The sequence below is a fragment of the Macrosteles quadrilineatus genome, unplaced genomic scaffold (assembly GCF_028750875.1).
Source record: "Macrosteles quadrilineatus isolate MER2022 unplaced genomic scaffold, UCM_ALF_1.0 Scaffold_9__3_contigs__length_116548681, whole genome shotgun sequence".
Lineage (NCBI taxonomy): Eukaryota > Metazoa > Arthropoda > Insecta > Hemiptera > Cicadellidae > Macrosteles > Macrosteles quadrilineatus.
This window is the reverse complement of record NW_026542602.1, coordinates 111,232,240-111,244,684: the sequence shown is the minus strand read 5'-3', so window position 1 is coordinate 111,244,684 and position 12,445 is coordinate 111,232,240. Positions and strand designations below refer to the sequence as shown.

The following is a 12,445-nucleotide window of genomic DNA, read 5'->3' as shown; positions in this document are numbered from 1 at the left end:
GCACATATTTACAACATAAGAAATTGCACTTTTTCATCAAAGTTACAACTTTGCCCCAGCCCCCAAAATGGGGTATTTTGGGGGCAGCCCCAAATTTTCAAATGTAAACACCTATCATGTGACCCCTCATTTTAAAGGGTTTATTAAGAGAAATTGAATGGCTCAAACCAGAGGTCAATATTCCACGCCTAATCAAAATGGCAGCCATTTTGTATTATTTAAGATGAGCAATCATGATAAAGTCTAGACACCCCCCAGTTAACTTTAAAAACTAAATATTTTAATACTGACCAAAAGGTGAATTCTCTTTTGTCATAAAGGTATGCTGAGTTCAGTTTTCCTGCTATAAACTGTTAAAAAATTAATAGGGGATATTCCAAAATGACTGCCATTTTGATTAGGGGTGCGATATTGACCTCTAGTTTGCGCCATTTAATTGTAATACCCCATTTTGGGGGCTGGGGCAAAGTTGTAACTTTGATGAAAAAGTGCAATTTCTTATGTTGTAAATATGTGTCGAGTTAGGTTTTCCTATTGCAACGCGTCAAAAAGTTAACTAGGGGTATCCACACATTTGCCCAACCCTGTATATGCAATAGGTTAGAGTTAGGGATGAAGACTAGATATTCCCAGTGGGAGGGGTAATACGGTTAATAGTGAGTAATACGGAGAAATGTATGCAGAGGGGTTGGATATGAGTAAGTAATACTGTTAAATATACACACCTAACGTGTTTTGCATCTTAAGAGTCTTTATCAGTGGTAGCCATATTGGATTTTAGTCCCATAAGAGCAATGTTAAATTTGACAGAACATACCATTATTTGAAGCAGCATGCCAGTGTTATTTATAAAGATATAGTTTTGAAAATTTATAATTAGGTTTATAACATAGAGTACTAGGGAATGAGGAAATTATATTTCAAATATTTGTTTTTGTCTTTTCTTAATAAATTATTAAATTAAAGGCTTTTTAATGCTCATTAACTTATTAAGTGGAGGAAAATTACAAAACTAAAATCCCCAATCCCTGGAGGACCAGTAAAGCTTAATTTTAACTCCTCAATCATTATTTTATCACAACAGGTTTTTTTAGAAATTCTGTTACCAAGTTAACATTGCTCTTATGGGACTAAAATCCAATACGGCTACCACTGATGAAGACTTTTAACTTAAAAACCCCCTAAGCTCTCTAGTATTTTATAATCACATAAAACTTTGTTGTGCTAAAATTGTAGAATTATTAATGCTAGATGCTTAACTTTTAACCGGGCATGATGTAGGGCCAACATGCATGTTGGTTGCGTCCAACGAGGTAACAATTTGATGAAAATTTTCTGTGTTTGTACTATTCATTTATCAGAAAAAAAAATCTACAAACAATGGGCAAATGTTCGATTCCAAATCCACCCTGATAACAAAGATTTAGAACAATATGTTTAAACCATAGTTCTTAAACCACAGAGTTTTATATAAGTGGTCAATGACTAATAAATTGAATATAAGGAGTCCAAGCGTTAACATAATTATGACATCGGTTTTCGCTGGAAAATGATGTAATCCATTATAAGGAAAATGGATTCGTTTACTCAATATAACAAATTAAGTTGAGTAAAGTAATTAAATTAGGTATTTCTGAACGCCGTTTTTCTGGAGCGTGTTAGTCCATATCATTTCATACATTTAGGGAAACATACTTTGGAAAAAGACATGAATATACAAACATATATGATTAATGGTTAACAAAAGACGAAGTTTATCACTAGTGTGAGCTAAACACCTGTCATTTGTATGGTTAAAATATGTGAAGTTTGGTTAGATTGATGTGAAAAACCACTAATCTTGTTTGCAAAATAAAGAGTAATACTATATTACCTAAACTATGCAGTATTTACTTGTATAGGCAAAACACAATACACAAATCATAAAAATAGGAATGAGCTTTAAAAATAAGTATGATATTAAAACAATAAGTTGTGCTAAACAATTAATACTGAACAGTGTAAGTAAAATTTAAAATCAATGTCTTAATAAAAGTGCGATCTGTTGTACTCTAGTTCCTTTATAAAACAAATATAAAGTGCTAGATGAAGGGAATTTCTAAAAATTATACCGGTAATTATGTGCCTAAAACCCCTGCGTAAAAAAATTGTTAAAAAACAAGTAATATTTAAGTTTGTAGGTAAATGCTAGTTTATTTTGTTTTTGCAGATATAAATGAATGTGTATTGTGGTAGAAATTAAAAACATAAGGTAATAAAAGAAATTTTCTAACAATGTGAATAGAGTAACCTGTTAATCTTTTAAAATGAAAAAAATAGTGTTATCGTCCTCAATGTTAACCCTTCTAAAGCTAATCCCTCTAACGTCTAACGTATAGGAAGTTATTTTTTAAATATTCCCTAAGTCTAACTTTGCTAGTCTACCTCTATCTGTTAAACCGTAAAAAACACCCATTATGCTTTAGTTTGCTAATCAAACCATCTTCTGCATAATCACCAAGATGATCCGCCAAGCTTAACTTCAATCCCCATCTGTTTAATGACCAAATGGGTTTTCAAGTTGAACTTTGCTAGTCAACCCCCTCATAGCTCATCTTTGCTAGTCAAACCATCATCTCCTCAGATACCAACCTTCTCTTCAAACACTAGAATGATTGTTCGAGCTTAACTTTGATAATCAAACCTTCTCCTCTTTAGACCTCAAAATGATCCTTCAAAGGCATGTTTGCAAGTTAAACCTCCTTCTAGTCAAACACTAAAATGATCCTTCAAGCCCTACTTGACTAGACCGTGCACGAATCACGTACGTACTCCGGTCTCCCGTCTTGTGGCCACGCTAGTCGGTAGTAGCAAACCTGTTAATTAATTTATTAATCGTGACTTAATTACCCTAATTTGTTTGCTCGGCGGCGCGTAAGCGTTTATTTCTGTCAAGGTCGGTCACGACTCAGAAACAACTTCCTTTACTCCCAGGTATACAATATGCAGTCTGTGGAAACTGATGGGATTGTCTCCTAGACTGATGTAATCACTGATTATCAACTGTCTTTATTTTGGCAAGTACGATTTCAACAACTTTTGATTACCCTTTGTATTACCAGATCATGTACTGGACAATATTTTCGTGTCCTAAAATGATTTAATACTAGGACCCCTTCTCCTTTGCCTCTGCAATGGTAAACTCCCTAGTTGTCAAATAGTTGTTCATTACCTCTATGCACAATGGCGAAGAATTACCAGCCAATAGCATTACAACAAATGTATAAAAATGACGTGAATATCACTAAACTCTTGGTGGGAATAGTTCATCAAATAGTGGCAGAGTACCCGTTCTTCGTACGCGGTTGGTGTATAAAATGCTTATTGCAGTTGTACTCGTGCTTTAGGTTTGCATAGGGGAGGATATGATTTGAGAAGATTTGGTTCTTTATATTTACGGTATGCTTAGTATTACACGTGGGGAGCGAGCTGGTCTAGTGGTTAGAGCGCAGAACTCCGGTTCCTGGGGTCCCGGGCTCAAATCCCGCCAAATTACCAATGGATTTTATCCAAGTGATAATGCCGTAACCCCTATAATGGTCTAACCTGAAGTTATGTGAAAAAACAATTCCGGGCTCCTGCCTAGCGCCTTAGGACAAAAAAAGTATTACACATCTACCATAGCCATACTTTTCTACCACTGCACCTAAACAATAGAAAAAAGTATATTATCAAAAATTTGCACAATGCCATACATTATTTATACAATTAAAAACATAAACATAGCTGTAAGCAATCATACTTTAACAGTAGTTCTCATTGTGTATCGCAGCTTTTTGATGTTGCTTACTTAATTAATTAATTAATAAGATAATTGCTGCACCCTGTTGGTAAACCTTATAACTTTTTAATGCTATTGCATATCATATAATCATAGACATATATAACCAACTTGTTTAGTTGAATAATGGTTGAATCAGCTTAAAAAATATTTAATTCCTTTTAAATGTTAATACCCATAAGTTTAACATGGGAAACTCCAGAGCCACTGGGGTGGAGCCTGAAAGGACTGTTGAGATAAGAATGTGCCTAAATGTTAACCGGGAATGTGAGCTACCATCATGCAAAAATGTTAGCCCAATATGACCAGTAGTCAATGCGTGATTGAACTTCAAAAAAACAAACAAACTAACTTTCACAATTATAATATTACAGTATATCCTCTTAACTGTTTTCTTGTTTACATTTTCAATCATATGCCATCTTGCGTTATTTATACAATCGTGCCTAGTACATTTCTGTACACATGTGCTATTTTATTTCTTTGTTTATCGAAGTTAAAGCTTTGTAAATAAAGTTGTCAAAATAAAGTGTCGTATGCTCACATATAGCCTCTACACTATGCACTAATTATACACATAAAAGACTCTAAATTTGTAAAATGGCGTCTTCTAATGAAGTGTCCAAAGAGATGTTACAAATAACAATTAAGAAAGCTAAGCCAAGTGATATAGGAAGGTTACCTGCGTTGAAGAAAAATGAGTTAATTCTTAACAGATTGAAAGCTTTGGCTGACGATGGACATAATAATGGTGACTCAAAGTCTGACGTTTCAATTATTTTGGAAGGAGAAGATTTGTCTAATAACTATGGTAAAATAGTTGTATCAAAGGCCCAGTCAAGTATAACAGAAGAAACCAATGTGTCATCAACTCCACCAAATATTAGTTTCAGTCACAACAAAGAAGAAATAGCCAGGTATATAATAGATGAAATATTTTCAAGATGTGATGTTTATAACTCAAGAAAAGAAAGTGATAACCTCAATAGAAAATCAATTCGTACTTCTGGTCATTCAAAAAATTACGACAGTACTTTGATAGGGAATATGGGCGAACCTAGAAAACGAAGGTTGTCTTCAGTTGTCCCCGCACTTGATCTCCCTATCTCCTTACCGGAGACTAAAACTCCCGGAGAAAGCCGTCCGCGGCTAGAGAAGCCAGTTCTAGATGCACAAGTAGCAATTAGTGCAACAATTATTGGAAACCAAGGAGATAAAAATCACGAAGAATCACCGTCAGATGTAAATATCGAAACAAAAAAGGAAAAAGAACTCTCGACAGTTGATAGCCCTTTCGACTTGTGCTGGTGTTTTGGGTTTAACGAAGAAGTGCCTGTTGTCAACCTCTCAGACGACGAGTCATCCCAAGTGGTATTCGCGAACTCTATGTACGCAGTGATCTATGACTTCCATGAGAATTCTATGTTGTTCTTGCAGGGTCATATGAACACAGTGAGCTGCGTGTCTTCCAATTCTTTGGGTAAATTAGTAGTCACAGCAGACTCTGGTTGGGACATTGGAACCTCCAGAGTGATCGTGTGGGACAGACGTCCATGTGTACTACAGGTTCTTGATAATGTCCATCCATATGGCTGCCAACACGTGGCGCTTAGTACCAAGGGTGATTTTATAGTCACCGTCTCCGCCAACGAGAACCCTGCCTGCATCAACATTTGGGAATGGATGAGAGATAGCAAAGCTCCTGCGGCCACGGTGAGCGTAAAAGAATCTTTAGGAAGTGTTAAGCGTCTCACAATACGCTCTGCTTCAAATGGTGAGTTCGCCTTAACATATGACAGGTGTGTTGTGTTTGTTCAGGTAATATGGCAAACGATATTTCAAGGTTATTTGGAGGCAGTTAGAGTAAAAGAAAAGATAATTGACTGTGAGTCCGACATTTGTGCAGTCACTGCACCCAAGATTGGAGCTTTGACAGACACTACGTTTGTAGAATACAACGAAACTGTCGCGTTCTCTTCTACGTGTAAAGGTTATGTGATAGTATGGGAAAATAATTTGAACCAACAAGCTACAAGAATTTATAGAAAGTATGTCCGGCTACACCTAGATTGCATATCCAGTATTCAGGTAGTTGATGAAAAAATTGCTGTCGCTACAGTTTCAGGCAATGTAAGCTTTTATGATTTTGAACTTAAAATTTTGTTCAGCCACAAACTTTTTAGTGAACGTGTGGCGTCTGTTTCCTTTAATTTAAGCCCTCAATACCTTGGCGTTACAAAGTGCCAAGAGCATATGAGTTGTGCCAATACGTGGAAAAGAGAACCGAGGGAACTTGAGGATGCGACTCTTGAGGGAGAACCTTTCTCGGTTCGTCACTTCATAGTTAGCACCGAAAGTGGAAGAATGGCGTACGTAAACGCATCATGTGGAACACCCAAATATTTGTCTTTCCCTAGTAAAGAGCAATTTACTGCTCTGGACATATCTCCAAACAGTAATTACCTGTTTGTTGGCACGGCTTCTGGTAAGTGCATATTATTTGACGTAAATCAACGTAAAGTCAAAGTCACTAAACAAATTAGTGACAACTCCCACATTCACCAAGATGTTTCATGCATAAGGTACTCGCCTTCAGGGTACATAGTAGGTTGCGGAATGCGTTCAGGCAACATTTGGCTCCTGGACCCAGTCATGCTTACTCCGATATTGAACTCTCCGTTGATAGATTGCAACGGTTGTATAACACATATGGCATTTACCTCCGACTCGGAATATCTCATTGTTTCCGATGATAGTTTTTCCATTTCAGTATTTTTCATTGGCGAACAACCCTTATTAGTCAGACAATACGTTGCTCATTACAAACCGATTGTTGCATTGAACGTTGAAGCCAACGAAGGGGATAAGGAAATCAAGGTTTCAACGTTGAGCTCTGATCGCAGTATTTGTCAATTTCTGCTCGACAGAGAGAAAAGGTCCTTTGAATTTATACTTCATCAGCAAGTAGAGCAGACAGCAGTGCCGATGTATAGTGTGTATTACCCTAGTCAGTACTCCTCTGAAGGGACCTACCTCGGGGTGAACAGTAATTGTAAGTTCAAGGTCCACGACAACCCTTCCTTCAATCCTGCTAAAGGCAGATCGTACAGACGGTGCAGGGGCACGTTTCAAGCTCCTGACTTCGGTTCTCCCATAAACTACTTGGAAGTATTTGGTGATGAATCTAAACCTTATTTATTTTTCAAAACGACGAATCACATAGGACTTCACGTTTTTCCGATTGATGGAAATCCGTTCGGAGCTCTAGGCTTCAAAGCCAGTGCTACAGCCTTGATATGTTCAAAAGTATCACCAAATGGGAAATACGTGTTCACAATATCAGAGTATTGCAGTGGCATCAGTATGTGGAGAATAAACACTCGCGCGGTCGATGACTTCTACAAGAGCGGCGGGGAAGGTCTAGAGCCTTTTTTGAAAGTATTGGGCGAAGAAAAGGAACAAGAAATTCGTGAATTCTTCGATCTCGGACAATTCCTCCACCAAGGAGAACGCCCTAGTTTGGTGCGAACCCTGCAAGACTCACTTCCGATTTGTGAAATGGCTAATGTCCTCCAAGCTTTGGGATGCATGCTGACAAGGTATGACATTTACGAACTAATACATGAAGTGTTAAGTTCAGAGAACTATGAGGGTTACATCGAATATGATAGTTTTGTCAGATTGTACATAAACTATCGAAAACACAACAAACTCGACCTGAGGGATTTGCGGAAAGCATTTCGTGATTTCCACGCAGGCGTATACACAGCACCTTGCTGTATCAATGACGTTGACCCTGTGTTCGACTCCTCGTCTTTAATCGGGAAGCTCCTAGCGACTGGAGAAGAAATGACTCATGCAGAACTGTACGCAGACTTCAGCATTCTGACAGGAGGACAGCCCGATCCTCCTGAGGAGGAGTATATGATGTATCAAGCCCCACCAACTATGCCTAAAGAAATTACATTCAAAACGTTTGTAAAAGACATTTTAGGATTTCCAGTAGATGACACAATGTTTAAAGAATAAATTACAAATTTCGTAAGAAATATTGATTTTGATTATTTATACGGACAACAATTTAAAGAAGCAATTAAAATTACCTAAATAGCTTGGGCAGATATTTTTTTTAAGTAAATTAGTCTTACGAACCAACGGATGTAATTTTATACTAGTTTTCAAGAATTGTATTTAGATAGATAAATCTATTTTATACTCCTCTGTAACGCATTACATGTAAATAAACTATAGTGTCCATCGTGTGAATGTGTCTAAATTTTACAAATGTGATGGTTTAAATACCTTCAATAACTATTATACTCAGTACATAATGTTAGAAAACAATTTCCATTTTTATTCTATATTAATATATAGATATAGATATAGGCATTGTTGTGTTAGTATAGTGTATGCTGGGTTGATGAAACATACTCTTCTATAGATTCATAATTCATAGTATAACCTCTCCAAACAATCTTAAGGTCGGTTCTGGCTGTTTTATGGAGAAAGTGTTTTAATCTTTACTATTTGCTTCGTGTAGCTTAATAAACTTTAAACCCATTTCTACTGAATATACCAATATGTTTGTAAACTATTGTTAGTCCTCTGGTGTTATACTAAGAGTAAAGCAAAAATCGCGAAATCTATATGAAATCGGTGCCCCACCCAAAAACCACCAAAATGTAAAACACATCAGGTTTGAGATAATAGAATAAAACCAGAGCTCAACTTGAACTTTTCCAAGTCATTGCTTATCGTTGTAGGCTCCATGCGGGGACTGTATGAGCCACCAGGGGTGGTAAATGTTGAGACCTGCCCACAACGTCGACACTGCGTCGTCGTCGCCACTACAACTTGTTGACAGCTGTTATCGCCAGATCTCAGTTGATTATGGACGTGCGAACAGCTGATTGCTTGGCGGGTAACAAGCTCCTCGCTGGCGCCAAGTCGCTCCCATCCTATCAACTAACTGCCGATCTTTCCTTGACTCTTTGCTCGTCGTATAAAATGCAAATGATTAGCATATTAGTGTCGCGGCAGCATTTCCTTCAGTGGGAGTGGAATTGATATCATAATGGTGGAGGAGATCATGTTTCATGGAATCACAGAATGTTGGTGATGGAGGTCACAGTTGTTGACAACACAGTACTGTAGTTCTTGGTCGCTTACTTTGCGTTCGGTGGGAGTTGAATTGTGATATCTTGATGGTAAAGGGGATCATGTTTCATAGAAATCGCAGATTGATTAGAACTGGGAACTTCTTACCAGTAGGCTATGTGCTCTTGGAAGATTTTATGTTCGGCAAAACTTTCCAAGGGAAATCAGCAAAGGCTCGGCTAAATGTATAAACTCCCACTACAGTATCATGTGCCTTTTAAACACAGTACCCCTACAGTCCCAAAGGCTAGTTAATACTCTGCCATACATACAATCGACAACTATTATGTTGAAGGGTGACACTTTGTACATCACCAGCTGATTGGCCGTGCATGTGACACCCGAGCTGCCCCCGCCTGCGTCTGTTGCGGTCGTCTTCTGTTTCCAAACACTCGCTGCCCGCATCCCTCGTGGCCCTCATTGTACAGCGTGTTTCCACAAAACACGGATACCGTTTCGTCGCGCCCCGACACAAAAACCGAACCTTTAGAATCGCGCCGGTTTTCGATTTCGCAGATGACATAAGAAAGAGATTGACTGAGGAAGGTTCGGTTGGGTATCGGCCGGGTATTTCACTGACGATTGAGTAATATCTCCTATCGGGCTTTGTTGGAAAACATCTCTATATGAATGGTGTAAATGAGGTGACCCATTAAATGAAATTTTCATTCTAATTTAAATTGGATCTACTGTACTAACATCATTCCTGAGTGTACTAACATCATTACTAACGTCATTAATCTTGAAATTTGTATGACGTAAACTATACGTACATTTCCGAGAAGGAAATTCCACTCATGTGAGCAAGTTGTAGCAATGATTAAACTAAACATAATCCTAGAGAATCCGATCAGCTGAATACAAGTTCAACGTTAACGGAACGCTCGGCTAATTTTCTTTAAAGTAATACCTCCTACTTATTTGAACAGTAAGGCTTGAAAATAATCTTAACGGTAATATCTACTGATTACCCTAACAGTAAGACTTTATAATCAAATAAATATTGAGATCCAATGTTTATCATATCAGTACAATATATGAATTACACATAGACCTACATACAAGTCTACTGACTACCTTAACTTTTAGTCGTTAGCTTAAATGTAAGATTCGCTAATTATATGCGCACAAACAAAACACCCAAATAATTATATAAATCAATCCTCAATCTGTTTCCTGAAATAAAATCTGAGTCAATCTTGTGACTGCAACGTTCATCTACCGGAGCTAATAATTGTTTGTTCTCTTTTAGTCAATACGGAGAAATACTACTGACACATCCAAATCATGACCGCTTTCACGCTAAGCTCTCCGCCTGGGATTTTCTATGAGGATCTTGAGGAGAAATCCGTTCTATAGCGGGATATCTGATGTGAAAGGGATGATTCCGAGACCTTGGTTGTTTAATCTTTTAATAACACCAGATGTACAGATGTAGGTGGGAAGTGGGAGAAATTCACTTTCAGGTTGCACAATGAATCAAAATGTAACTTGTAAGTTGGGATGTTAAAGTGCTCACCTGAAAATCAAAAGGATGGTGGTTCGATCCTGAAAAAGTCAGTAGCCTTTTGATGGTTGAAACTGGACCCAGCTGTTCCTGATCATTGGGCTTTAAATAAATGATCCTGACTGATTAAACAGCTAATCATAGAAAACAAAACTACACAGATCATCTCAAGCCATTCTACACTCATCCTTAACTCTTATTTGGGTTAAAATACACACCTAGGTGGAGTCCCATCTCAAATGATAATGATATATGTAACTCATTTTCGTGATATTTAAGAAATTGATCGTTTATTAAAAGCGACATACAACAACTTATGTAGGTAAACATTTCACTTAAGGTGTTTAGAAAGAACCTTTCTCAAAACAGCTGATTGGTATTTTAGTCCCCTGTCAAATGTACATATACAGGCTCCCGTGTGCTCCTTCATGAGGCAGGCGTGGGAGTAGTCTTAATCTCTTCGTTTGACCTTGGAGAAATACAATTTCGATGGTGGCACTCTTGAAAATTGTGCGTTTGAACGCCGAATGGTAAAAAACAAAATGGCCGCCATCGCAAACTTGTTTTCTTACTTATATCAGTAACCGTTAGGGTTACAAAAGAATTGTTGATACCAAAATGTAGCTATTTTAAATCTGCACAAAAAATATGATTACAGTTTTTATGTAGGATCAACCATTATTTCATAAAACATAATTTTATATTTTTCATAAATAAAATTAATCAGGGTGGATGTAATGTCCCAGGACAGTTAAATATTTCAAAAAGTAATAGAGGGTGTTTCAGTAAAGCGTTGTGGACTGTGCAGATTCAGATTCTATGTGCAAAAATAAGTCAAATATGTTGTATAAATTTGATTCGATTTCGGCTTAGTTTAGCCGTAATCCGCCATTTTGAATTTTTTGAAAATAACTCATAACTCAATAGCCCTTGAAGATATTTTTATGAAACTTGGTATAAACTTTAAGTCTAAAACTATTAACATTCTCCGAAAAAATCTTTGATTGGGCTCATCGAATTTCAAAATGGCGGCCATTAAAAGTTTTTAAAGTCAAATTCCATGAAAACCAGCAATTAAAACAAAACTTTGAAACACAATATGTAAAGTCCTTTTTATTACAAATCGAACAACACTTTATTTGCGAAAATCGGATAATAAATAAAAAAGTTATGTAACTTTTATAATGTTTTTGTCACTAGTTTCTATGGAATTTAACTTTGTGGTGTTAAAATGACTGCCATTTTGATAATTAGCATTAATAACAAAAGTTACATAACTTTTTCATTTATTATCCGATTTTCGCAAATAAAGTGTCATTCGATTTGGAATAAAAAGGACTTTAAATAATGTGTTGCAAAACTTTATTTTAATAGCTGGTTTTCATGGAATTTGACTTTAAACATTTTAAATGGCGGCCATTTTGTTTTTTACCCACAGCGTTCAAACGCACAATTTTCAAGAGTGCCACCATCGAAATTGTATTTCTCAAAGGTCAAACGAAGAGATTAAGACTACTCCCACACCTGCCTCATCAAGGAGCACACGGGTGTACATTTGACAGTGGACTATTTATTGGATGACTAATGTAGTAAAACGTGAGAGAAAATGCAACGAATATAGTGGAAAACTGGATTTATGAACGTTTAACTTATTTACGTTGTTTACAAATGGGTTACACTATGTTTAAATAGCCACAGTAATCCTAAAAATTAGGCGAATACAAAGAAAACGTGAGAGAAAATGCAACGAATATAGTGGAAAACTGGATTTATGAACGTTTAACTTATTTACGTTGTTTACAAATGGGTTACACTATGTTTAAATAGCCACAGTAATCTATATAATTAATACGCTACATGAAACTTTGTCGGTTGAACTCCTCCGCCATTTCTTAACCGATTTTATCCATTGACGTCTCATTGGAAAGAGCGCGTCGCGTATATTTGCAAACTGGCCTTAA

At 36.8% G+C, this 12,445-nt stretch overlaps 1 protein-coding gene across 1 annotated transcript; it reads left to right on the top strand.

Annotated features, from left to right (window-relative positions):
- Positions 1–4,420: 4,420 nt before the first annotated feature.
- On the top strand, positions 4,421–7,849 carry LOC129003732 (cilia- and flagella-associated protein 251-like). Its single transcript, XM_054432028.1, has one exon. The coding sequence runs from the start codon at positions 4,421–4,423 to the stop codon at positions 7,847–7,849; it is 3,429 nt and encodes a 1,142-aa protein (XP_054288003.1).
- The last annotated feature ends 4,596 nt before the right edge of the window (positions 7,850–12,445 follow it).

What these genes read in the sequence shown, in the direction of transcription:
- LOC129003732 (XM_054432028.1), top strand. Translation starts at nt 4,421, where the DNA reads ATGGCGTCTTCTAATGAAGTGTCCAAAGAGATGTTACAAATAACAATT.